General features: G+C 47.7%; 1 protein-coding gene across 9 annotated transcripts in view; it reads right to left on the bottom strand.

Moving 5' to 3' along the window:
* Positions 1–27,675, bottom strand: part of FAM120B (family with sequence similarity 120B) — a 112,159-nt gene that overhangs the window by 75,397 nt on the left and 9,087 nt on the right. For 8 of the 9 annotated variants that reach the window (XR_009495790.1, XR_009495791.1, XM_015472974.3 and 5 more), the window contains exons 2-4: positions 19,800–21,017; positions 13,714–13,894; positions 32–133 (exon numbers count right to left, since the gene is read on the bottom strand). Coding sequence is in view for 7 of the 9 variants with exons in the window: in XM_015472974.3 (XP_015328460.1) it covers positions 32–133; positions 13,714–13,894; positions 19,800–20,996 (1,480 nt within the window). In the remaining 2 variants the exon portion in view is untranslated. The remainder of the gene's footprint in view (positions 1–31; positions 134–13,713; positions 13,895–19,799; positions 21,018–27,675) is intronic. The other variant, XM_015472975.3, reaches the window with a different exon arrangement.

The raw sequence follows: 27,675 nt of genomic DNA, 5'->3' as shown, positions 1-27,675 counted from the left end.
ACGACTGAAGCGATTTAGCAGCAGTCTGTACCTGGAATGTTCATCTGCAGCGGCCTGACGAGGTCCGGCTGCCTCAGTGGGTTCCCGGAGTACACAAACCACTCCTTGACAGCGGGGCCGGTGCTGGAACCACCTGAGTAAAGACAGCTGCATCAGTGGACGTGCGTACCAGTCCATCACCACACTGCACGAGAGCCACCTCGGCAGGACCAATTCCACGCCGGTGAGCACAGTGAGTTCTCACATCCAAGGTCACCAAGGGGCCTCGGGCATCCAGCAGTGGATCTCCTACCCTCTGATCGGATGGTCGTCCATCCAGTCCCACCAGAATGATGACCTTGGGTGGTGGGTGGCAGGACAACCTGGATAGGTGATCACTGAGGGCAGAGGTGACCTCTCAGTCACCACTGAGACGGCTCCTGCAGCATCCTGCTTTCCTTCCCCATCACCCTCCTACCGTCCCAGAGAACATACAGGGAGCAGAAATATGACAGTCCTTTCTGCTCTTAAATTCACTACTTTACGCAACTATTAAGTCTAGTGTTATGTCAGACGAATCAGAAAGCTGGTAGGAATAATCTAGAATAAAGGCACTTCTGTCTGTTGCTAGATTACTAACTGCTACGGAAGCTCAGGTGGCCCAGTCAGCTGCCGTGCCCCACTCAGCCGCAGCTCACCTCGCCCTTTCTCACCTCTGCGTTTGGGCCACACTCTGCTCTGCCCCCACTCCCCTCCACCACTCCCCCAGCCCACCGCAGACGCCACCTCCTATGCCCACACTTGGCGAGCCCCCCTTCCCTCCCTCTCAGCTGAGCCTCCCACGCTCCCCAACCACTGCGCCCCACTCAGGCAGCACTCTGGCTGGAGTCCCGGAAAACTGAGCTCCCTAGAGCAAAAACCATTCTCCATAAAACACAAGGCCCAGAGCAAATGCTCATTAACTGCAGGTTTAGGAGCAAGTTCATCTTAGCCTAAATTTCATACACACAGAAAAAATTTTAAAAAAGAAGATCTGAGTATTCTTAATGTTGTTAAAAACAAAACAACCCAATTTCTATGTAATCCTCTTGGCCAAGGTTTTCATTACATTAAAAAATAGCCAACTGAGTGAATGCTGCCCTGCTCATGCCAAGAGACAAACCTTACTAGGTTCTGTACTCCCACTCAACCACTGCTATTAAGGGACCTATCCTGCCAAATGACTCCTTGGGAATCACTAAAACATTCACAAAACCACATTTGACACCACATGGAAATGACCACCTTTTATCTAAGATTGTTCACAGCACAGAGGTTCAGAGCCAATGTCTCAGAGCTTTAAGTGACACACAAAAGACAGAGAGAGAGGTTCACGGTGGGCACTGGTGCCCTTATCTAAACACACCCAACAGTCCTCCTAGCTCCCCTCTGTTAGGACTGAGGGAAGCAGTCTTTGGACCAACATTCCAAGAGACACACAGCATCATCTCAGTTCAGTCGATCAGTCGTGTCCGACGCCTTGAGACCTCATGGACTACAGCACCACAGGCCTCCCTGTCCATCACCAACTCCAGAAGCTTGCTCAAACTCATGTCCATTGAGTCTGTGATGCCATCCAACCATCTCATCCTGTGTCGTCCCCTTCTCCTCCTGCCTTCAATCTTTCCCAGCATCAGGGTCTTTTCTAATGAGTCAGTTCTTCACATCAGGTGGCCAAAGTATTGGAGCTTCAGCTTTAGCATCAGTCCTCCCAATGAATATTCAGGACTGATTTCCTTTAGGGTTAACTGGTTTGATCTCCTTGCAGTCCAAGGAACCCTCAAGAATCTTTTCCAACACCACAGTTCAAAAGCATCAATTCTTCAGCGCTCAGCTGCCTTTATGGTCCAACTCTCACATCAATACATGACTACTAGAAAAACCATAGTTTTGACTAGACAGACCTTTGTCAGCTAAGTAATGTCTCTGCTTTTTATTATGCTGTCTAGGTTGGTCATAGCTTTTCTTCCAAGGAGAAAGCATTTTTAATTTCATGGCTGCAGTCAGCATCTGCAGTGATTTTAGAGCAAAAGAAAATAAAGTCTGTCACTGTTTCCATTGTTCCCCCATCTATTTGCGAGAAAGTGATGGGACTGGATGCCATGATCTTTGTTTTTTGAATGCTGAGTTTTAAGCCAACTTTTTCACTCTCCTCTTTAACTTTCATCAAGAGGCTCTTTAGTTCCTCTTTGCTTTCTGTGACAAGGGTGGTGTCATCTGTATATCTGAGGTTATTGATATTTCTCCCAGCAATTTGATTCCAACTTGTGCTTCATCCAGTCCAGCATTTCTCATGATGTACTCTGCATATAAGTTACATAAGCAAGGTGACAATATACAACCATGACGTACTCCTTTTCCAATTTTGAATCAGTCCTTTGTTCCATGCTCAGTTCTAACAGTTGCTTCTTGACCTGAATACAGATTTCTCAGGAGGCAGGTAAAGCGGTATGATATTCCCATCTCTCTAAGAATTTTGCACCGATTGCTATGACCCAAAACAGCTAAAGGTTTTAACATAGTCAATGAAGGAGAGGTAGATGTTTTTCTGGAATTCTCTTGCTTTTTCTATGGTCCAATGGATGCTGGCAATTTGATCCCTGGTTCCTCTGCCATTTCTAAATCCAGCTTGAACATTTGGAAGTTCTTGGTTAACCTAATATTGAAGCCTCGTTTGGAGAATTTTGACCATTACTTTGCTAACATGTGAAATGAGTGCAATTGTGTGGTAGTTTGAACATTCTTTGGCATTGCCTTTCTTTGGGATAAGAATGAAAACTGACCTTTTCCAGTCCTGTGGCCACTGCTGAGTTTTCCAAATTTGCTGGCATATTGACTGCAGCCCTTTCACAGCATCATCTTGTAGGATTTGAAATAGGTCAGTTGGAATTCCATCATCTCCACTACCTTGGTTTGTAGTGATGTTTCCTAAGGCCCACTTGACTTCACACTCCAGGATGTCTGGCTCGAGGTGAGTGACCACACCATCATGGTTATCTGGGTCAGAAAGATCCGTTTTTGTATAGTTCTTCTATGTATTCTTGCCTCCTATTCTTAATATCTTCTGCTTCTGTTAGGTCCATGCCATTTTTGTCCTTTATTGTGCCCATCTTTGCATGAAGTGTTCCCTTGGTATCTCTAATTTTCTGATGATATCTCTAGTCTTTCCCATTCTATTGTTTTTCTCTATTTCTTTGCATTGACCACTTAGGAAGCCTTTCTTATCTCTCCTTGCTATTCTTTGGAACTCAGCATTCAGATGGATGTATCTTTCCTTTTTCTCCTTTGCCTTTCACTTCTCTTCTTTTCTTAGCTATCCGTAAGACCTCCACAAACAACCATTTTGCCTTTTTTCATTTTTTCTTCTTGGGGATGGTTTTGATCACCACCTCCTGTACAATGTTACAAACCTCTGTCCATTCTATCTATCAGACCTAATACCTTAAATCTATTTGCTACTTCCTCTGTGTAATCATAAGGGATTTAATTTAGGTCATACTTGAATGGTCTAGTGGTTTTCCCTACTTTCTTCAATTAAAGCCTGAATTTTACTATAAGGAGCTCATAATCTGAACCACAGTCAGTTCCCGTTCTTGTTTCTGCTGACTGTATAGAGCTTCTCCATCTTCGGTTGCAAAGAATATAAACAATCAGATTTCTGTATTGACCATCTTGTGATGTCCATGTGCAGAGTTGTATCCTGTGTTGTTGGAAGAGGGTGTTTGCTCTGACCAGTGCGTTCTCTTGGCAAAACTCTGTTAGCCTTTGCCCTGCTTCATTTTGCCCATACTCCAAGGCCAAACTTGCCTATTACTCCAGGTATCTCTTGACTCCCTACTTTTGCATTCCAGTCCCCTATGATGAAAAGGACATCTCTTTTTTGGTGTTAGTTCTAGAAGGTTTTGCCAGAGAAAGCAATGGCAACCCACTCCAGGACTCTTGCCTGGAAAATCCCATGGACGGAGGAGCCTGGAAGGCTGCAGTCCATGGGGTCACTGAGGGTCGGACACGACTGAGCGACTTCACTTTCACTTTTCACTTTCATGCATTGGAGAAGGAAATGGCAACTCACTCCAGTGTTCTTGCCTGGAGAATCCCAGGGGTGGCGGAGCCTGGTGGACTGCCATCTATGGGGTCACACAGAATTGGACATGACTGAAGTGACTTAGCAGCTAGAAGGTTTTGTAGGTCTTCACAGAACCATTCAACTTTGGCTTCTTTGACATTAGTGGTTGGGGCATAGACTTGGATTACTGTGCTATTGAATGCTTTGCCTTGGAAACGAACAGAGATCATTCTGTCATTTTTGAGACTGCCCCTAAGTACTGTTTGGGACTCTTGTTGACTATGAGGGCTATTCCATTTCTTCTAAAGGATTCTTGCCCACAGTAGTAGATATAATGGTCATCTGAATGAAATTCACCCATTCTGGTCCATTTTAGTTCACCAATTCCTAAAATGTTGATGTTCACTCTGGCCATCTCCTGTTTGACCACTTTCAATTTACCTTGATTTATGGACCTAACATTCCAGGTTCCTATGAAGTATTGTTCTCTACAGTTTTGGAGCTGGTACTTCTATCACCAGTCACATCTACAACTGGGCACTGTTTTTGCTTTGGCTCAGCCTCTTCATTCTTTCTGGATCTATTTCTCCACTCTTCCCCAGTTGCATTTTGGGCACCTACTAACCAGGGGAGTTCATCTTTCAGTGTCAAATCTTTTTGCCTTTTCATGGGGTTCTCAAGGCAAGAATACTGAAGTGGTTTGCCATTCCCTTCTCCAGTGGACTACATTTAGTCAGAACTCTCCACTATGACCTGTCCATCTTGGGTGGCCCTACATGGCATGGCTCATAGTTCCACTGAGTTAGGCAAGGCACCTTAGCATTATCTGCCCAGCTACAATCCAGGAGGATGGCACTGCCCATGGAGATGAGTCCAACAGGAGCAGCAGGCCTAAGAGAAAACAGGCTTAAGACCAGCACCAACACCAGGAGCTCTTCTCTCAAAATTTAGACCAGCACATCAACCCAACCCCCTCTTTCCTCATTATGCAGACGAGCACTGATGCCAAATTCCCTCTCTTCTCCATAACTTGGACAACAGAGGGTTTATTTTCTTGGACTCCAAAATCACTGCAGATGGTGACTGTAGCCATTAAAATTAAAAGACACTTGCTCCTTGGAAGGAAAGTTATGACCAACCTAGACAGCATATTAAAAAGCAGAGACATTATTTTGCCAACAAAGGTCTGTCTAGTCAAAGCTATGGTTTTTCCAGTAGTCATGCATGGGTGTGAGAGTTGGACCATAAAGGAAGTTGAGTACGGAAGAACTGATGCTTTGAACCGTGGTGTTGAAAAAGACTCTTGAGAGTCCCTTGGACTGCAAGGAGATCCAACCAGTCCATCCTAAAGGAGATCAGTCCTGAATATTCTTTGGAAGGACTGATGCTGAAGCTGAAGCTCCAACACTCTGGCCACTGATGAGCTGACTTATTAGAAAAGATCTTGATTCTGGGAAAGACTGAAGGCAGGAAGAGAAAGGAATGACAGAGGATGAAATGGTTGGATGGCATCACCAACTTGATGGACATGAGTTTGAGAAAGCTCTGGGAGCTGGTGATGGCCAGGGAGGCCTGGCGTGCTGCAGTCCATGGGGTCGCAAAGAGTCAAATACAACTGAGCGACTGAACTGAACTGGCAGTTAGGTGCATATTAATTCCAAAGTATTTCTTAATTAACAAACTAAGAAAAGCTTTTGCTTTTAAAATGATTAACTGAACACCTGATGAGTTTAACTGACCAGAACAAGAGTGAAATTTGCTGCATACACTATAGCACTTACAGCTATTTACTTACAGAGCCTTGAATAGGAAACTCTTATCTTTCAAATAAAATTAGCTAGCCAGAAGATGAAAGTTCAATTGGAACCGCTAACCTTAATTTTCATTCCCTAAACAAAATTTTATCAGAAATGGTGGGGAAGGATACAGGAAAAGAGACACAAATGAGCGTCTTCTCTGAAGTGGAGGCCAGGTGTCTGCAGGCTCTTCTGCATCCTGCCACTCCCCTGGTGAGCAGGAATGTGACAGGGACACTCAGTATGCCTGTTTCCTCCTTCTGCCAGAAGAGGCAGTGCAGAGTGGCCAGAACAGCCTATCAACGTGCAAAGAATAAGTCTTTAGTCTGAATGAGGTCTCTGTCCAAACCGAGACATTCATTTGGAAGCATTTTCTCTGTTAATTCAGATTATCCCTACCACAGACACAGTTACAGCTCCCTGCTTCTTCCAAAAGCCACAGCTAGATGCAAAGTGTTACCTGAAATCTTCTTAAAATAAATGCATTTTGGCTGGAAAATTAGTCCATTCTCTGGTTGTTGTTGTTCAGTCACTAAGTCAAGTCTGACTCTTGCAACCCCTTGGACTGCAGCACACCAAGCGCCTCTGTCCTTCACTATCTCCAGGAGTTTGCTCAAGTTCATTTCCATTGAGTCGGTGATGCTATCTAACCATCTCACCCTCTGCTGCCGCCTTCTCCTTCTGCCTTCAAATGTTCCCAGCATCAGGGTTCAATGAGTCGGCTCTTCAGATCAAGTGGCCAAAGTACTGGAGCTTCAGCTTTTGTATCAGTCTTTCCAATGAATATTCAAAGTTGATTTCCTTTGGGACTGACTGGTTTGATCTTGCAGTCCAAGGGACTCTCGAGAGTCCTCTCCAGCACCACAATTCAAAGGCATCAATTCTCTGGCACTCGTCTTTCTTTATGGTCCAGCCCTCACATCCGTACATGACTGCTGGAGAAACCACAGCTTTGACTTGGACCTTTGCCAGCAAAGTGATGTCTCTGCTTTTTAATATGGTGTCTTGGTTGGTCATACCTTTCTTTCCAAGGAGCAAGTGTCTTTTAATTTCATGGCTGCAGTCATTTTCGGGGGGAGCCCCAAAAAAGAAAACCTGTCACTGCTTCCACTTATTCCCCTTCTACTTGCCATGAAGGGATGGGACCAGATGCCATGATCTTAGTTTTCTGAATGTAGAGTTTCAAGCTAGCTTTTTCACTCTCCTCTTTCACCCTCATCAAAAGGATCTTTAGTTCCTCTTCATTTTCTGCCATTAGAGTGGTATTATCTACATATCTGAGGTGGTTGCTATTTCTTCCAGCAATCTTGATTCCAGCTTATGATTCATCCAGCCCGGTATTTAGCATGAAGTATTCTGCAGAGAAGTTAAACAAGTAGGGAGACGTATACAGCCTTGTCACTTTGTACTCCTTTCCCCATTTTGACCAGTCAGTTGTTCCATGTCCGGTTCTGACTGTGGCTTCTTGACCTGCATACAGGTTTCTCAGGAGGTAGGTCAGGAGGTCTGGCATTCCCTTCTCTTTGAACGATGGATTTTCCAGTTTGTAGTGACCTACACAGTCAAGGGCTTTAGTGTAGTCAATGAAGCAGTTGCTGTTTTTCAGTCACTCAGTCGTTAAATTTTGTGACCTCATGGACTACAGCATGCCAGGGTTCCCTGTCCTCACTATCTCCCAGAGTCCACCGGAGAAGGGAATGGCAAACCACTTCAGCATTCTTACCTTGAGGATCCTATGAACAGTATGAAAAGACAATGAGGCAGAAGTAGATGTTTTTCCAGTCCTCCCTTGCTTTCTCCATGACCCATCAAATATTCGCAATTTGATCTCTGGTTCCTCTGCCTTTTCTAAACCCAGCTAGTACATCTGGAAGTTCTCAGTTCATGTACTGCTGAAGCCTAACTTGAAGGATTTTGAGCATGATACTTGCTAGCATGTGAAATGACTGCAACTGTACAGTAGCTGGAACATTCCTTGGCAATGCCCTTCTTTGGAAATGAAATGAAAATTGACCTTTTCTAGTCCTGTACCCACTGCTGAGTTTTCTGAGGTACCACATATTTTCAAAGATTTAATCTGGTATGTATTTTGAAATAGCAGAAATGTTTGCAATAATCTAGTTTGTCTGAATTAAAATAAAATAATCTTCTTAAACGCCTACATACGAAGAAAAAGAGAAGAGGAGATTGAGTTTGATAATTCCTAAAAGAAAAGCTTGATTTTCTCATTTGAACTTTCGATTTGCTGGTTTCCGAGTTCAAAGAGCAAAGTAAAACTCAAGTGAAAGTTCTTTGCTAGTTTTACTCTCTATTCACACTATAACATTTTACATGGAAAACAAAAAAATAACAACCAAAGTTGTTCTCCTGCTATTTCCAAAAGACAGACACATCATACCATTTATAAAAGCTTCTGTATATAACTAAAAAATGTTCCCCTGGGAGCAAAAATGTGGGTCTGTCTACATGTCCAACCTTTCTCCCGTTAAAAACTCTTGATTATTCCAACACACAAACTCTCAAAAGTGCCCACTCCTCTCACACAATCTGGCAGGTCTGTGAGCACTGGGAGGGGAAGAGAATGAACAGAAGCAATGTCAACTATAACCTCTCAATCACAGGGATTTTCAAGTTTGATAACAACTCTCCAGGCTTTAAAAAGTTTATATTTGTCTTTATGATCCTACATTTTTTATATTGCTGGATTAATCTATAATTATGTGTGGCTTTAGTCCTTAAAAAACAGAAAATTCCCCCAAACTTTCTTTTTTGTATATATCTTTTGGAAAAAAGGATTACTTTTTAGGTCAACCTCTAGGACTCAGAGGAGCTGATGCCCTGCAGATGCTTTGCAAAGGTGTCCATCACAAGTCTATCAGCCTCCTGCAATTCCCACTGGATTCCTGGAATGTCTGCATGGTGAAAATGAGGGGAAAGTGACAAGGAAAAAGGACAGTTAATATTAACTGTTAAAGAGGGCCACAGGCGTGGGCCATTCTGAGCTGCGAACCAGTGAGATGGGAGGGAGAAAGCAGACAGAGTCTGCCTTCTTGCACCTTTTTGAGTTTCTTTTATTTCTTAAAATGCATCAAGCTTCCCGATGATTTTATCTAATGTTATCACTAGGGAGACTAAAAAACAGACAGTGTTAAAATCAGCGGTAAGAACAGGCGTGAAGCCAAGGACAGGCTGAGGACTGAGTGACTTCAGGGTTTCTCCCCTGTTTTGGCCATGACACCACTGAGCTGTCTAAACACCATATGCTCAACTATATAAATACAGGGAGGAGTGACAATGACCAAGCACTCCCTAAAGAGGCACCCTCCAACATTCCAGATGAACGGGAGCATCCAACAGATCTGTTATCCAAACCTTGCCCATAATGAGGAACTTTGAGGGATGAAGTCATCAATTTGGTGTCATGCTTTGGCTCAGACCTCCAGTGTCCACAGCTGCACACCTGCAGGAGCTGTGGTGTGGAGAGTCAATGACTGTGGAGCTAAAGGCACCTTTGATTCTAAACCTCACTCCAAACAAGTGCTCCCGCCTGCCCATCAGACAGGGCTTAGAGACAGCTGCTCGTGTAGTGGCATTTGAGGGACCATCGCTCTCCCTCTGTGTCTGAAATTCAACCATCAGAGTAATCCTTTTCCAAGGAATGCCTTGCTAAATGCAAGCACTTCTGAAGAGGTAGTATTTTAAACACATATATCGGTCACTAATTCATGCTGAGACATCTGCCAGGTGCAACAGAATGCCCCTGACCAGGCCCTGCTCAGCCTGGTGGGGAGGCAGCCATGGACAATGCACACGGGCAAGTACAAACCATAATCTGCTGAAGAACGAAGAGCACACGGTGCCCTCAGAGAGGAAATTACTTCTTTTCCAGGGAGGGAGAGGAGACACTGGGTCAGTGGCCCTCTGGGGCACCTCCTTCCTCCCCAACCTCCCCACCCAACCATCCCTCTCCCACATGCAAGATGGTCCCAGTGAGTGATGGGAAATCACTTTTGATGAGGGAAGAAGGGAGGAATCTGGGGAAGTTAGTGTTTAAGGGCCTGAGGGATAAAGAGAACTGATCAGAAGGATGGCTTGGGTTGGGAAATGCATTTTGTATCCGTCGACATGGATTTGATTCTTAAAGCAATGCAAGTGAAAGAAAGCGCCTGGGTAAAGAGGGGGCAAACCCACTTCTTCCAGCCCCCACCAGTGAGGCTCAAGGCTTCCAGCAGGAATTCCACTTCTAGGAGAAGTGTCAGTAAGACGAGCGAGGTCTCAACGGAGAGAAGAATGAGACAGGAAGGAGAGAGGGAAACCTCTCAAAGAGCTGAGAACGAAGTGGTGAAATGTTCCCCAAATGCAGGAAAAACAAACCGGAAGGAAGGATGAAGAAACAAAACATCAGTCCAGGAGGTCCAGCATCATCTCTGAGCAGCTCCGGTAATGGACAATAGACATATGGGTGGGAGAAAAATGTACCAGCATGCAGAACTGAACTCTCCAAGGGCAGAGAAAAGCCACAAAAAAGATACAAGCACCATACCAGCACTCACCTCCGTCGGCACCTACAGCAGGAGAGGAGGGTAGGTGTGGCCAAGACAGGGACTGCAGGGCTACAGCCAAGATCCTTCCCGTACTGAGGACCCGAGAAGCCCCGGCACCCTCAAGCAGAGAGTCTACCCAGGGCGCCATGCAGATGGCAGCTGAGGCAGTGAGAGCCCAGAAGAGCAAGAGAGGAGAGCAAAGCAGAGCAAAGCAGGGCTCGGAGAGGACAGGCTGTCCCGACAGCAGGGCTATGAGCAGAATCAGAGCCGGCGCCATGCAGAGGAGCACCCCGAGGTCCCGAGGAACACAGCGTGTTACACCCAGGGCAAGGCTCAACGAGGCCAGGCAGATGGCCACGGGCCATGTGACCCTGGGGCCGCACAGGGCCACCGTGTGCAGCGGCCACGTCAGACATCGGCACTCGGTGACAGCCCAGGAAGCTCCGGCCTCAGAAACAGGGCCCCTCTATCTCCTGAGGTTCCCCAGACCACCTAACAAGGCTTCAGGCAAACCCTGCAAGGATCAGGTAAACGACCCCTTACAGGACAAAAGGCAAGACCCTTCACAGATCCAAAACCTTCTAGAGTACAGTAAAATACTGAACACGAGAATAAGCAGAAACATGTGGACCCACCAGAAGGAGAAAAGTCAATAAACAGACAGGCCCAGCAATGACAGGGGTGATGGAATTAGTAGATAAGGACTTGAAAACAGGTAGTGCAAACAAGTTTAAGGATTTAAAGGAAAACATGAAGACAGGGAAGAAAGAAATGGAAGATTTTTAAAAAATGCTAAAAATACAATATCTGAAACGACAATTTCACTGGATGGGCTAGTAGCAGACTAGATACTACCGAAGAAAGGCTCTGTAAATGTGAAATCAGAGCAACAAGAGGGATCCAAGTTGAAGCACAGAGAGAAGAGGCTTAACAATCGAGCCTTGGTGCCTGAGGGGCACTGTGAGGTGTGAACCAGGCATGTGATAGGGGCCTAGAGTGACAGAGAGACACAGAAGACAGTGTTCAATGAAACGGCGCTCTCAAAGTCAGCAGGGAACAGAAACTCACAGACCCAAGGAGCTCAAGAGCTGCAAGCAGAATACACATGGAGGAAATGACTCCAAAGTTCAGCTTAAACAGGGGCTGAAAACCAGCAATCAGCAGAAAACCCTCAACAGCCAGAGAAACACTCACAACCTGCGGACCCAACAGTCAGAAGGACCACGGTCATCTCAGGAGAAACACAAGCTAGAGACAAGAGAATGACACCCTCAAAGGGCCAGACAAGAAGTATCTAAACTTCTACCTCCAGAAGAATTATATTTCTGCAGTAAAGAGCACCAGAAATGGCACACACGGCAGACATCGACTCACCAATTAACTCATTTCCAAAACAACCAAAAGCACAGCTCACAGGCCAAATCTGGCTGGCTTGCCTTTATTCAGTCTGAAAGCTAATAATGCTTTTCATACTGCTTTAAATGATTAGAAAATTATTGAAAGAAGAATATTCTGTGACACAGACCAATGACATACAATTCAAACTGTGTGACATGGGAAAACTAGACAAAGCTTCAATGGCACAACATGCCCTTCTGGATTTGTGTCTAGGGCACCTGCCTCAACAAAGCTCATTAGCTGTTACTGACTGTGGAGCCCTCAAAGCCTAAAATGTTTATCACCTGGTCCTTCACAAAAATGTCTGCCAACAGCTTAAAGTAAAAATAAGAATCATGTGTTTATGCTTAAAACATGTGCATGATCTCAAAAGGCTACTACCACCATGATTCCACTTATGTGACATTCTCAAATGACCAGAGGGTTGAGCTGGAGGACTGACCGCTGTTCACCAGGGGACAGGGACAGAAGGTGGCTATGAAGAGGCAGCAGATGGAGAGCCCCTGTGGCCATGGAACACGCCTGTATCTTGTATGGATAATACATCCACATCTGTATATGGATATCAGCATATCCACGCCCGTATCCTGTATGGAGAATACTTCTATATCTGTATATGGATATCAGCATATCCACGCCTGTATCTTGTATAGAGAATACATCCGTATCTGTATATGGATATCAGCATATCCACACCTGTATCTTGTATGGAGAATACTGCACAGAATTATACACATACACAAACAAATGGGGGTAAAAAATGCTGAGAAGTGAGTAACATCTATAGTCTGCTTCATAGTATTGTATTAATGTCAAGTTCCTGGCTTTGATATTATACTTTATTATATACAATGTCATTTTATAAAGGGTACATGAAATCCTATATGCTATTTTTTGCAACTCCCTTGAGTATTTAATTATTTCAAAATAAAATCTTTAAAATATACTGAATAGCAAAAATGAAGGGGGAAATGAAGTACACTGTTGTAAGGTTTTTACAGTATGCCTTACATGGTATAATACTGAAGTCAAATTCCGACAAGTTAAAGACATACATTATAAACCCTAGAGCAACTGCTAAAAAAACAAACACATAAAAACAAGTAAATCTAATAATTCAAGTCCAACAGTAAGCCAATATAAAGCAAAATACTAATAATTATTCAACTATTCCAAAAGAAGTCAGAAAAGGGGAAAATAGGGAAAAGAGGACAGAGCAAAGAGCACAATGAAGACATAAACCCAGCCACGCCAGCCAGCGGCACAGCGAGCCCGGCCACACCAGCTGGCACAGCGAGCCCGGCCACGCCAGCTGGCACAGCGAGCCCGGCCACACCAGCCAGCGGCACAGCGAGCCCGGCCACGCCAGCCAGCGGCACAGCGAGCCCGGCCACGCCAGCCAGCGGCACAGCGAACGTAAACAGCCCAGACAATCCAGCTAAAAGACAGAGACTGCAAGACTGACATGCTGCTTAAAAGAGAAATGCTCCAACTATTAAGAATAGTTTAAAAGTAAAAGAATAGAAAGAAGACATACCATAATCATACAAAACTGTCTTCTAATAACAGACACACCCTACACTACACTTCTATAGGAGGAAAGAGTTTCCAAATTTTTTAAATTTCTTAAATCCTTCTAAGGAATAAAAATACAACTGCTTTACAACAGAAACAATGCACTTCTCTTCCAATGAACTCTGGTCAACTGCTTGCTAATCAGATAAACAGACATCCCATGCATTTACCCTTAATCCTGTGCAGATGCGAGTGGCATTTTCCATTCCAGACTTTACAGAGAAGCAAATCTGAGTCCTGAAAGCATGCACTCATTCCATCCGGCCAGTTCTCAGAACCAGCTCCAGGTGCATGGCCCCTGGAGACCACAACTCACCGCCGCCGCCCCCCAGCAGAAGGGAGTAGACGCGCTGCCGCACGGGGCGGTAGACGAAGGCCTGGCTGGGCAGGGCCTGGTCCGTGGCGTCCTCCAAGCTGTTGCTGCACTCCACCTCGCCGCTGCTCATCACGCTGTACACCAGGTAGCTCTCTGCCTGGACATGCTGTGCTCTGGCGACCTGCCCAACAATTAAATGCAACTTGTTTCTCCTTGAAAACAATACCATGACCTTCAGCAGGAAATCCAAGGCCTTCTAGGGCTCAGAGGTAGAGTAAATGTCACTCAAACTCAGGACGTCAAGCTGGCCTCTGTGCTTCCAGCTCAGAACTTTCTATTACCACTTTCCTCCTCCAATTTCCACCCACCAACCAGACTTGGGACTTACCTCTGCCGTCACTCAACATCCTGTCCACCCGACAGGGAGAGGGGCTGCCCAGGGGTCCAGCCGCCCCTCTCCAGGCTCTCCAACCCACTCTTCACCCCAGTGACACTGTCTTCCTAGAAACAGAGGCCCAATCACTGCACTCAGGCCGACTACCAGACTCTTCAGCCTGAGTTGAAGAGGCCCTGAAGACCTCCATCTCCTCCTGTGCACCCCTTGTGGACACTCTAGAGCCCAACTTCCATGATAGAAACTGACCTCTTTCAGCCCTTCCCAAAAGCCACTTCTGGGTCTCTGCCCCGTGAGGTTCCCCCAAACCTCCCTAGAACCTCAGGGTTCTGTCATCTCTCCAGAACCCTGCCATCCTCTGTGAATAAGAACTCACCTCCCCGACCTGAGGGGCTCAACTCGCATTTACCGTCCACTTGTTACCTTGCCTCATCTCTCCTATTAAACCATAAATTCTTTGGGATTAGAAACTGCATCACTCTCATTCACCTGTTCAGTACTGTTTTACTGAGCAGAAACTGCCTGAGGACGTGCTTCCTTCTGCTCTGAATGCAGTGCAGTGTCACCATTGGGAAGTGATGAGATGAATGATGTAAACAGATGCCACGCTCCCACTCAATGAGGAGTTGAGATCAGATGGCCTGTAATAACCAACATACAGGTTTCATGTTTCCACAAAGAACACTCTCACCGCTGCAGGATTACTCTTCACAATTTAAAGCCACCCTACCCCTGATGGCATGTAAAATGCACTGTGAAGAGTAATCCTGCAGGTTGTTACAGCGCATTTTACATGCCATCAGGGGTAGGGTGGCTTTAATGTGAAGAGTAATCCTGCAGTGGTGAGAGTGTTCTTTGTGGAAACATGAAATGGTGACTGCAGCCATGAAATTAAAAGACGCTTACTCCTTGGAAGGAAAGTTATGACCAACCTAGACAGCATATTCAAAAGCAGAGACATTACTTTGCCAACAAAGGTCCATCTAGTCAAGGCTATGGTTTTTCCTGTGGTCATGTACGGATGTGAGAGTTGGACTGTGAAGAAGGCTGAATGCCAAAGAATTGATGCTCTTGAACTGTGGTGTTGGAGAAGACTCTTGAGAGTCCCTTGGACTGCAAGGAGATCCAACCAGTCCATTCTGAAGGAGATCAGCCCTGGGATTTCTTTGGAAGGAATGATGCTAAAGCTGAAACTCCAGTACTTTGGCCACCTCATGCAAAGAGTTGACTCATTGGAAAAGACTCTGATGCTGGGAGGGACTGGGGGCAGGAGGAGAAGGGGACGACAGAGGATGAGATGGCTGGATGGCATCACTGACTCGATGGACGTGAGTCTGGGTGAACCCCGGGAGATGGTGATGGACAGGGAGGCCTGACTCAACTGAACTGAACTGACCCCCGATGGCATGTAAAATGCGCTCTGACTACAGCCTGGAACCTCTGTGCATCAGTGTCCTGCTACTGACGCATGTGACGCGCTCGCTCAGGCCCATTCACTCCGGTGACTTGAGTCTTAATACCTTCAGTGCCTGCTTCCTTCACATGTAAAATAGGTTTAACAAAGGTGCTGTCCTCAGAGAACTATCCATGAGGATTAAATGAGCTAATACAGAGGCTGGCAAATAGTGCATGGCCAACAGGCGGCCACGACTGCTCTCTGGCTAGACATACTCCAGGGTCTATTTCATGGCTAAATGCTTCTTTAAATCAGGATGGCAGACAAGCTAGCAGCTTTAAAGTCAGCAAGGATCCCAAAAGAGTTATTACTTGATGCTCTAACCAATGAAAGATCATTAGAAGTAACATATTTCTCTATAATGCCCCTTTTGATACAGAATCTATCAGAAACAATATGGTTAGATATTTTATGATTCTTTTAAGGTACAATACACTCATTGGAAAAGACTCTGATGCTGGGAAGGATTGGGGACAGAAGGAGAAGGGGACAACAGAGGATGAGATGGCTGGATGACATCACTGACTCAATGGACATGAGTCTGAGTGAACTCCGGGAGTTGGTGATGGACAGGGAGGCCTGTAATTCATGGGGTCGCAAAGAGTCAGACACAACTGAGCAACTGAACTGAACTGAACTGAACCCTCTAATGTATTTTCCTATACCTTCTTACGTTTCTTCCTCTTTTTTTATTTCAAGAGTTAGAATTTTGACAAATTTATCTATAAAGTTATAACAAATTATATATTCATTCTATCAGAAAACCTCCAATTTTGGCAACTGTACAGAGTTGAGATGTAACATTCTTTTCTGGGTGTACACAGGGTTTTCAGAGAAGTTTTCTACAATTATAATATTAATTCATTAACTAGCTCACCACCTCAGCATCTTTTATCTCTGCCCTTACTACAGATATAGTATTCCACACTTGGAAAAACTTTAACATATTCACCTAATCTGAAAATTCTAAAGCAAGAATTCAGTTTATCCAATTGCTGGAGGAAACAGCAATGGTTGTGTGCATGCACCCAGGCAATTGCTACATTCAGCTACTTGGCACCAAAGGACTTCTAGGGTGACTACATGTCACCAAAATGCACGTTTGAATTCTGGTTATCTATTGTCAGTGCTGGAAGATGATACTGAAAAATATTTTTTAAGGAATTTTTAAGGGGAATTAAAGAAACTTCCAAATTATTTTCAAAGCGGCCTCTAAGCTCAAGAAGTCCAAGTGCCACTGACTCAGGACACACTCTGTCCTCCCCCCACCCCCACCGCCCCACAGGCCCAGGAGACTCTGCTGGGCTCCTTCTACCAGACTTCCACAAAAAGCAACCCCATCCCCAGCTTCTGCCTTTTTTGCTTCCAAACTGCCACCAAATTTCTGTCATCTGACCTCCACCAAGCCCATGGGTGACCACAGCTCTGTAGGCCCCCCGATCCTCCCACATGCCAATCCTGACAACCTCCGAGCCCCATCCATGGCCGCTGCGGCATCGGGCAGACCCGCCTTCCTTCTTACCCTTGAACCTGCCTCCCGGGCCCTTGTCAGCTTACTCTTACCTCCCCCTCCTCCCCCTCGGATGCCCTTCACCCCTCAGGGCATCACTGCTTCTACCTCGAGGGTCTCCACTACATGTAGAACACACATTTTAAGCATCAGATGGTCCCCGTGAAGCCTACCTTCTGTTTGGCTCAGGCCAACCCCATCCCACCAGCCTGAGCACAGGAGCTTCACCTGCACAGCAGGATTCTCTTCTGAAACATTACCTGAGTTGCTTCTTGTACTCAAGTTCCATTTCCCTAATTCCAGCTCATAGACACACCGGTCCATTCCCTGCTGTGTTTCAGAAAACAAGTATCTGATCTCACCACACCCCCGCTTGCTATCCCATGCCTCCTAAAAGAGGCTAAGAACTAAGTCCTTAACTCTCTCAGCACACACATGCTTGCCCTCTGTGGCTGGACCTAACTTTCCTGGACTCCCCTTGGAATAAACGGGGTGAGATGCCAGGCCACCACACCCAGTGGGTATGGGTCAGGCACAGCGAACACAGCCAGGGTGCATGAGGAGGAGCCCAGACTGACAGGTGCGAGGCACACAGACGGAAGTGAGAGCTGGGGACCGGCAGGAACCAGAGCGAAACAGAAGCAAGCAGAGAGGGCCTGGAATGGTGCTGGAGGTGTGGCAGGGGACTTCTCTGAGTCCTGGGCTGGACAAAACGCAGATACCGCCCAACTCTCTAATGAGACTCCGAGCAGGGCGGCTCCCTTTCAGACTCTTCTGTTCCCCCGCTTCCCGACTCCTGACCACAGCGCGTCCCTCTCCCAGTGCCAATGGACTTTCAGACTTCCCCCACCCAGGGAAGGTGGGTGCGATCTTGTGAAGCATGGAAGGCTTGGGCTCAAACTCGGGGTCTACAAGAACTAGCTGTGTGACCACTGCAGACATGTCCTTTAGCCTTTGCACACCCACGGCCTCACGTGAGCGGGAGACCAGGGCGGCCAGCAAGAGCTGTTAGTGGAGACAGTGAGGAACGGCCGAGAGCCAGGAACAACTACGCAGAGGCGTGTCACTGAAGAGCCAGCGACGCAACCACACTAAGCATGGAAGCCAAGCGCAGACTGGGCCCCCTGTCCTGCCTCTGCTCACCTTTCTCCTCGGGCTGCACTGAGGCCCGCCTGTCTCCAAGCTGACACGTTCCACCCACCTCCCACTGCTCGTCGGGACCTCCACGTGCAGGTCCGCCTCCAACCCTCCTCCAATGTCCACTCACATTCTTTTCCCTCTAAAAAGCAGTTAAGAATGTTTCCAGGCAGAGTAAAGTTCTTAATACTTTTTCACCTATAACTCTCTTGAAACATGTACCATATTCTACCTCTCACTATAATTTCCTACGATAAGAAGCTACCCCCTCTGCTACAAGGCATGTGACAGAGAGAGGGAAGACTCCTTGCAGCTGTGCAGGACGGAGGGGAGAAGTCACTGACAGAGAGCGTAGAGACAGAAGAGGTAGAGGACACTCCCTGAGACCGCGGCAGGGCAGGACAAGAACCAACACGGCCAGGCCCTCACAGGATCACCTGGTCTGGAAGGAAAGACTGAACCAGAGAGGACATTCCGGAGGCACCTGCGGCAAACATCGGTCTCTCACACAGGGTGGGCGGCCTCTCTGGGTGTGACGGGGAAACCCAGCAGGCACCGACCAGCGGAGGGGCCGGAGGGCCGTCCGGGAGAGGGGCAGGCAGGAGGGGCAGGTACGGCTGGAGCAGCAGGCAGCAGCAGGGACAGCGGCCCTCTCTGTGCAGGTCACCGCTTCCCTCCGAAGAGCTAGCAAATGCAAATCAGGGCTTTCTTTCTGCGTGCAGCATGACAAAGGGGCTGCAAGGGGCCAAAGTCTGTTTAGGAAGAGTTCTCAGACGTCTACAGTCATCCACACAGGGTGGTGAGAGCCACTGAACAGATCAAAGTAACAAGACTTAAGAGAGACTGTTGATGAAATATGGGAGAGACGTTCCCAGGTTTTTAACTTGGAAAGATGGTGACTCTCAACGCAAGAACAATGAAAAGCTGTGAGTAAAGTCCTAATTAGCTCTGTGCTTGCTGAGATGCCTCAGGGCGTTAGTGTCCACACGCAACTGCTCTGTAGCCCGAGGATAACGAGAGGCTTCAATGAGATGACAGCTACACCGCAACTAACCTCCGCGGAGCAGGCAGTCCGTGAACAGCGGCCCCCCGTCAAAACCATCAAGGCTCTGTGTCGTCTTACGGACTACATTCAAATCCCTAGGGTGGCATGCAGGAATATCCACCACCTGGCTGCGTCTGTCCTTCCCAATTATCTTCTCCTTACTTAGCCCTTCACACCCCAGGCCTCAGCTACTTGTCCCAGGGCTCTGCTGAGAGCACAGGTCCCATCTTTGCCTGTTCACAGCAACCTCGGGCCCAGGAAGGCCTGGCTCCAGTTGTAACTACTCCTCTGGGGACTTCTCTCTGTCCTTAACCCACAGTGCTGACTCTCTTTCAAATCCCTAGCACTCTGTAACAGCCATGGAACAACACGAGACAGAGCTCACAACGCAGGTTTTCACATGTATTGTGAAGCCCCTAGCTAAACTCAAGGGTTCGGCTCTGTGGCCCCCACTGTGTCTTAACCACTGCAGGCAGTCAATAGATATTCACTGGGTACATTTTCAATCATGACATATTACATTCGGGTGGGCATGTCCACCTACCTTTAAGATTTCAGGATCCAAAACCACAGTTACTTGATGCTTGGCTTCAGGCCCCACATTTACAGGGTCTTCTTGTTTAACTTCAGTGTTTGTACACATGGGTGCTTCTAGGTTAAATTCAGGGTCTGTACCCACAGGTAATTTCTGCTTGGATTCAGAGTCCATACACACGGGAAACTCTTGCTTAGATTCAGGATCTGAACTCATGGATAGTACCTGCTTGTCCAAAGTTACTACATCTTCAGGTTTTTGGATAAACCATGGAGATTTCTGTCCTGGCAAAAGATACGACGCTACTCCTTTATAAAAAAGAGCTTTGTTTGGTCCCAAAGGTAGCATCTCTTCCAGCTTTTTCTCACCTTGATGCAACCGAAGAACTTTAGATATGTGCTCTGCTACAGCTAAGATAACGTTACCTTTTCTGTCACAGCTCTCTCTCACAGAGGCATAGGAAGTCAAGCATTTGTACCGAAAGCTCTCGAACATGCCTTCTGGGATGACGTCATTGCCAAGCAGGCAGGCCAGCAGAGGCAGGTCGGCCAGGTGGAGCCCGAGGCTCTGACAGAGCTTCTCCCGGCAGAGCATGACGGTGTCCAGACTGTCCAGGGAGAGCTCGCTGATGGAAAAATAGGGACAGGTGTCATAGATTAAGTAGTCAGTGTCTTCTCCAAGAATCCCAAGACAGTTGTTCTGGAAGCCATAGGAGGCCACCTCATAGTCGGCCTCCTGTAACGAGCACAGAGTTTCCTGACCCAGGGCCTTCAAAGCAAACCGCGTAAATATGGCCAGCCCCGAGGGGATGAAGAACATGTTTCTGCCCGGCTGCTCCCTGCGGGACTTGATGTAGTGGAAGATCTTGGCTATCTCCCTGTTATTCTTGAGTCTGCGTTTCACCCACTCGTCTCTCTTGGACTGCTCCACCATGCCATCGAAGAAGAAGATCAGCTTGATGCCAACAGCGGTAAAAGTTCTCACGAATTCTCGCAAAGAAGAATAGTATTCCCGCCACTGTCCGCCGCAGACCCAGGACTCCGGTGTGTACCAGTACCTGAGGCAGCACATGGCGTCGACCACAATGGTGGGCGTCCCTCCGGGGTGCTGGCTCCGGTGGCGCTCTGCCAGCTCCTTGAAGTTTACTACCGTACATACATGTGGGCAGCTACTTGCCACAAACCCATGCAAACCTCTCACACCCATAATGGAACTCCTGGGAAGGATCTAAAAAGGAAAAGAAATGAGTAAATATGGTGTCACCTTCAGACACATGGCGCCTCTCCAAGCAAACAGTCCAAGTTTCACATTCCCTCTGTCCCCATCATAACAAAGGGCATGCCATGCCCTAAGGAGCCCGAGTGCCCTTCTCGCACACACCCACGGGGCTGGGCCCAAGTGAGGTGCTGAGTCGGGCTTTGACCAGGACAGTGCAGGGCAGGGCTCTCTCAAGATTTTCACTATGACTGTTATTCAAGAGATCTCTCAACAAAGTTTGACAACAGGTTAATAGTTTCAAAGAAGTAATGCTTCCCATCTAGGAGTGCAAATAGAAGTTAATTTTGAAAACTTAAAATGTAAAACTGATACATGCAACACTGATGTTTCTCAAAATAATTTTGCTGAGTGAAAGAAGCTGGACCAAGGCATGCACGCCGCTGTCAACGCCTAGCCGCCTGAGCTGCTGCAGGGCCCAGAGCCCTGGGTCGTCTGTGGTGGGGCAGGAGGGGGTGCTGACGCTGCAGAGGCAAAGTGACAGACACGTTCACTACCTTGGCTGTGGGGCAATTTCACAGGTGAACACAGGCTCGAAGATTCCCGCACATCAATATATCTCAATAAAGGTGTTAAAAAGACTATGTGAAAATTCTCTAGGCCAAGTATCCTCAACATTTGAGATGATCACTGATTGACTTTAGATGAAAAACCATCTGTTCTAAAACGTAAAAATACACAAAATAGTTCGAAGAGTTAGAATTCACAATCTGGAAAAAAAAATATTTAAGCACAGTCCTTTATATGAGTATGATGTCCCTGCACATAGTAAAAGACACCCATCTGTGGTCAGACATCTTTTATCTCAACAGCCTATTCTTCTCATCAAGGCTTCATGTCCTCTGATAAAACAAAACAAAAGAATCCTTATCATGCAAACAACAGCAGAGAGGAAATGGCCCTCTCTCAGGCCAGGGGCTGAGGGCAGCCACCCCAGCTGCCCCCACAGAGCAGAACCAGCTCCTGCCCACCGCCTGCCATACAGCACTGGGCACTCAAAACACACGTCTCCACTCTTCAAAACCACCCTGGTAGATAAAAATTATAAGCCCTATTTCACAAATGAAGGAATGATAAGCAAATTACTAGGCTGGGAAAAGGCCCCCTTGTGGATTCCCTTCTAAGAATGTACACCTGTTAACGGACAGTGGCCTCTAACAGAATTTAAAACTATCTACTTAATTGCTACTAATAATAAACATAGGGCTTCCCTGGTGCCTCAGACAGTAAAGAATCCACCTGCAATATAGAAGACATGGGTTCAAGCCTCGGGTTGGGAAGATCCTCTGGAGAGGGGAATGGCTAACCACTCCAGTATTCTTGCCTTGCCTGGAGAAATCCATGGACAGAGCAGCATGGTGGGCTACAGTCCACAGCGTCGCAAAGAGTCGGCCATGACTGAACTTTTCACTGGTGGCTCAGCAGTAAAGAATCTGCCTGCCAATGCAGGAGACATGGGTTCGATCCCTGGATCAGGAAGACACCCTAGAGATGGAAATGGCAACCCACTCCAGTATTCTTGTCTGGAGAATACCATGGACAGAGGAGACTGGCAGACTATAGTCCACGGGGTCACAAAGAGTCGGACACGACTTAGTGACTACACAACCATAATAAAGAATACCTAAAAGCCGAGTGGACACAAACAGCACACTGGAGCTGAGACTGAGTGAGGCCGTCTCAGAAGCTCAGACATGATGGGCCCACACGCCCAAGCACTGCAGCCTCCTGGGGCACTGGACTGGCCTGGGCAGCTATGCATGTTTCTGATGCAGAAGACGGACTTCACAGAGCAACCCCCTCAACCACAAGGTCACTCCCAGGCAGGCCGCTGGGCCTGGCGGGAAGGCGGTATGTTTCAGAACACAAAGAAGGGCTGTCAGACTGGACAAAACCAAAATGGAATTTTTTTTAAAAAAAAGGAAAGGTTTGTAGACGATGAGAGGACCCAAGGCAGAGCTCACCCAGCGGGAGTCTGACTCTTTCTCTGCTGTGAAAGGAGACCGGCTTCTTCCTCGGCCATGTGGGGCCTGAGGACCCAGCCGCCAAGCCCGCAAGGAGGCGCGCAGGTGGGCAGGCTCCAGGCGGCCGCCTCTCCCACCCACAGACTCGGCCATTTGTCCGGCAGCCCTGCCTCGTTTGCCTTGGCTGCCTTCCCTCACTAGTAAAAAGACATTTTTGTTTCAAGCATTTTTCTACTAAAACTGCAAGTGACAACACGGAGTTTCTTGAAACCCTCTCCTCTTTATTTTGCAAGAAGTTGGGTTCTGCCTCTGCTTGGATTTCATTCAAATGATTTTCTTCCTTGCTTACTTCAGTAGTAAAAAGCTCATTATTTTTTTAAACAGGTACTGGTTTTTCCTGTATTTTACACTGCCAATTTCTCACAGTTTGAATCACAAATTACCTCAGGAATTTACAAAGAATGGTAAATTTACAAAGAAATTTACATGGTATTTACAAAGAAAATTTTGGATAGGTAAAGATTTGGGAACTTGGGACATTAGAGGATGCCTTCTGGCATTTCAGGTCCCCAAAGCATGAATGCAGGGTTAACCTGCCATCAATGCAGTGTGTGGTGTGAAAAGAAATGCTTAAAAAGAGAATATGTCAATATTACCTGTTCAATAACTTTCTTCTGTTTTTCTTTTTTTATTTCTAAAAGCATATACTAAGGATTTACATTCTTTAAAGGTAGTTTTTGAGATGACTGCAAATATATATAAATATATAAAATACACATTGTAAAATTACATATATACACACACATACACATATATAAAGTTTTACTTATTCTACCTGCAAATTATACAGGAAACTGCCATTACCTAGATAACTACTGTTTGGAAATAAAACAAAAGTTATTCTCATCAGGGAGGAGTCTTACTTCCCAAAGGAGAATCTGGGGATCCCGCCCATCACTGTGGGCCTCGGGGCAGGTGTCACCCCATCAGATCCCTAACACCCAGCAGAGTCAGGTACGTGAGGCCTGGCAAGCATCTGTGAGGGAGTAGATAGATGAAGGCATCACAGGGCAGGGATATAAAGAGAAACCAGGAACCAACAAGTTTACAGACTCAGCTGTGGGCAAAGCAAGACTACAAGCCGGAGTCTGACTTGGAGAGAAGGCGTCAGGGCAGGAGAGTTTAGGAAGGAGCCTCGCAGGTGCACAGGCGGGGCGGGGCAGGGGCTGCAAAGGGGGACCACGGGGAAGCCTCCTCGGTCACATCCAGCTCAGTCCCGAAGTCTGGGATGACGAGTAACTGAGGCCTGGAGAGAAGATGCGAGAAACCCAGAAACTCCTTTATTTACCATCTTTCTACTGACAACACAGAGAAATGGAGAGGCAGGCCTCAGCAAAAAACACACACACCCCTACCTGCCACTGAGCGATCAAAAGTGATGCATGGAGGTCACTCAGAACACAGGACAGTGGGCCCACGACAGCCCTGGGCACGCCCCCATGGACCATGAACAGCCCCAGGCACACACCCCGCGGCCCCACGACAGCCCCGGGCACACTCCCCACAGACCCACGACAGCCCCGGGCACACTCCCCACGGACCCACGACAGCCCCGGGGCACACACCCCACGGCCCCACGACAGCCCCGGGCACACACCCCACGGACCCACGACAGCCCCGGGCACACATCCCATGGACCACAGACAGCCCCGGGCACACTCCCCACAGATCCACTACAGCCCCGGGCACACACCCCATCGACCCATGACAGCCCTGGCACACTTCCCACGGACCCATGACAGCTCTGGACACATACCCAAGGACCACATACAGCCCCAGGCACACCTCCATGGACCCACGACAGCCCCGGCACACTCCTCATGGACCCATGACAGCCCCGGGCACACACCCATGGACCATGGACAGCCCCGGGCACACCCCCATGGAGCACTGACAGCCCATAGCACACCCCCCACAGACCCACGACAGCCCAGGGCAAACACCCCACAGAACAGTGTTTGCAGGACAACCAGTACCAGCAGTTGTGGCTGCGTGAGGTACACCCAGAGGTTCAAGGCGTAACAGTCAAAGGTGAAGAGACAACACCTGTGCAAAGGCCAATCGGTGAGGGAGACTGTAAGACAGGAAGCTGGTCACGAACATATCTGAAGAGCCGGCTGGCTAAGTTGAGCTTTTTAAAGCTGGAGACAGATTAGATTAATATTCTACAGATATAAAACCATAACCTCTCAATGGGATTCAAACCCAAGGGATTGGAATAGATATACCAAACAATTACAAAGCTAAGGAGCATTGAGTATTAAGTAGAGTTCCCTGTGCTATACAGTAGGTTCTCATTAGTTGCCTATTTTATGTATAGTAGTGTTTTCATTGTCACACGTCCCTTAAAAATAGAATATAACTGGATTTTGTTTTCTCCTCTACATACATATTTCTATATTTTATGTCAGTTTTTACATTAAAATTTATTTTGACCACCAAAAAATAAATAAAATAAAACCATAACCTCTTGATAGACCTGTATCAGACAAAAATAGTGTCTCTACAAGACAAAAATCTACAAATTAACATGTATCATCATATTTGGGCTGCATCAAGAGTAAACAGCAAATTAAAAGAGAGATGGACATTCTCTTAGAAAACTGAATTATCTAAGATGTAACTCTTGGAAATGGCCTAGGATTCGGGGAAGAATGCACAGTCCTCCTTTGCCCTAGCTTCCTGTCTGAGTCTTGGGTAACTGCTCTCAGCGGGAGCCTGCCGCCTGAGCCCGCGCCCCCTCATGAGGCCCCCAGAGCTTGAAGTGGAGGGTCTGAGGTCCACTCTCTCCTCTTCTCCCCGAGAGCCCCAGCTAAAAAGAGGAACTTACAGGGACCCTTACTACACAGCAGGGTTTAAGAAAAAGGACTGAAATTTCAGAGATGAAAATGTGTCCCAGGCCAGACAAGACACGGCAGCTGCTCAGCGTTCACCAGAATTCACGAGCGCAGCCTCAGGGCAGCCCTGGGCGGCGGCTCCCAGGCGGGTCTCCGCGGCACAGGCCCCACACAGGACGCAGAACCATGGGCCAAGCCAGCACCCTTATTGCCACTCCAGCAGACGTGAGCCAACCAAGACAGACAGGGCCCTGCCTTCGGCAGCTTACACGCTGGCAGGAAAAGCCCCAGCAAGCGGTCGTCACGGGGCATCACTTCCAGACAGACAAAAGCAGACAGCGTGAGATGCTCAGCAGGAAGACACAACCCATCCTGGGATCCGCAAGGGCCACCTGAGGAAGGGATGCACCTGGGGAAGGGATGCACCTGGGGAAGGGGATACACCTGAGGAACAGGATGCCACCTGAAGAAAGGGATGCCACTAAGGAAGGGGATGCACCTGAGGAAAGGGGATGCACCTGAGGAAGGGCGTCCACCTGACGAAGGGCGTGCCAAGGGTCCTGACAAAGGCAGACGGGGCGGGCGGCACAGCCAGAGGGAGCGTGAGGGCAGGCGGGCGGGAGGCACGAGGCAGGAGTGACAGGGATGCCTTTTATTTAGGTCCTAGGGTGTCTTTTTATATTAAATCCATGTTTCTAAGGTGCTTAAAATATCTGTTCTATTACGTACTTTAACCTGCAACTTTACGTAGCATATTATAAATGTATTCTTCAACACAGAAAATGGGGGACAAAAAAAACCCAAACCCCTGGGCCTGGCAGAGCCTCTGCTGGAGGGAAGAGTATGGACAGATGTGGTAGGAGGCTGCTGTGACAGCGGCTTCCACACCCACACACGCATGCACACTGGGTTCTGAGGGGAAGCAGGTGTCGTGTAAAGCTCTTCAGCAAGTGTATTTTGGAAGCACTGCCTTGCCTGTGCTGTGGAAGAGGGATGGAGGCAGGCGAGACATCCAAAGCCCTCTCTTGCCGGGAAGAACTCCAGCTCTGGAGGGATGCAAAGCCCTGTGTCGTATTGCAAGACAAAGAGGCTAAAGAGAGCCTCTGTAGCCCCTTCCCCCCAGTACACCGAAGGCATGAGGTCCCGCAGCTGCGGACACAGCAACGAACAAGACAGACTTGTAAGACGTGCACCTTGAAAGGAGCAAAGGCTCAGGGTCTGTCAGGAAAGCAGCAGACCTGGGTGTGTGCAGACATGTCCGAACGCACCAGGCCGTACACTGTGAACCGGTGCCCACAGTGGACGCCCCCTCCAGCCCCACTGGTGCACTGTGTGGTTTTGTTCAGACTCCACAGCGAGGCCTACATGCCAGCAAAGAAGGCAGGAAGAGCTGGCGGCCGGGGGCAGTCAGCAGTGTGCACTGAGTAACCTGCTGAGGTCATAGACAGTAACAGCACAGCCAGCTCCTCTCACGAGGGGCTGCCCACCCCAAACACCACACTTCAGAGATCTGGTGGCGGCTGGGCCCGCAGGGAAGACCACCACTGGCAGAGCCAGCCCTGGGGTGCGCATAGCTACAGCGCTCCTTTCTGGAGGTGCTCCCAGCCCCAGGGGGCCTAACGGACCAGTGGGACTGTAGGGACACCAAGAGGCTACCTGACTGCAGCTTTACAAAGTGCCTTACAGATCAATAAACGCAGAAAAGGGAAATGCCTGCCACCTATAAAAACTTATGCCTCATTGATCCAG

Source organism: Bos taurus, chromosome 9 (genome assembly GCF_002263795.3).
Source record: "Bos taurus isolate L1 Dominette 01449 registration number 42190680 breed Hereford chromosome 9, ARS-UCD2.0, whole genome shotgun sequence".
NCBI lineage: Eukaryota > Metazoa > Chordata > Mammalia > Artiodactyla > Bovidae > Bos > Bos taurus.
The sequence above is the reverse complement of the archived record's forward strand: the minus strand, read 5'-3'. Positions and strand labels throughout refer to the sequence as shown.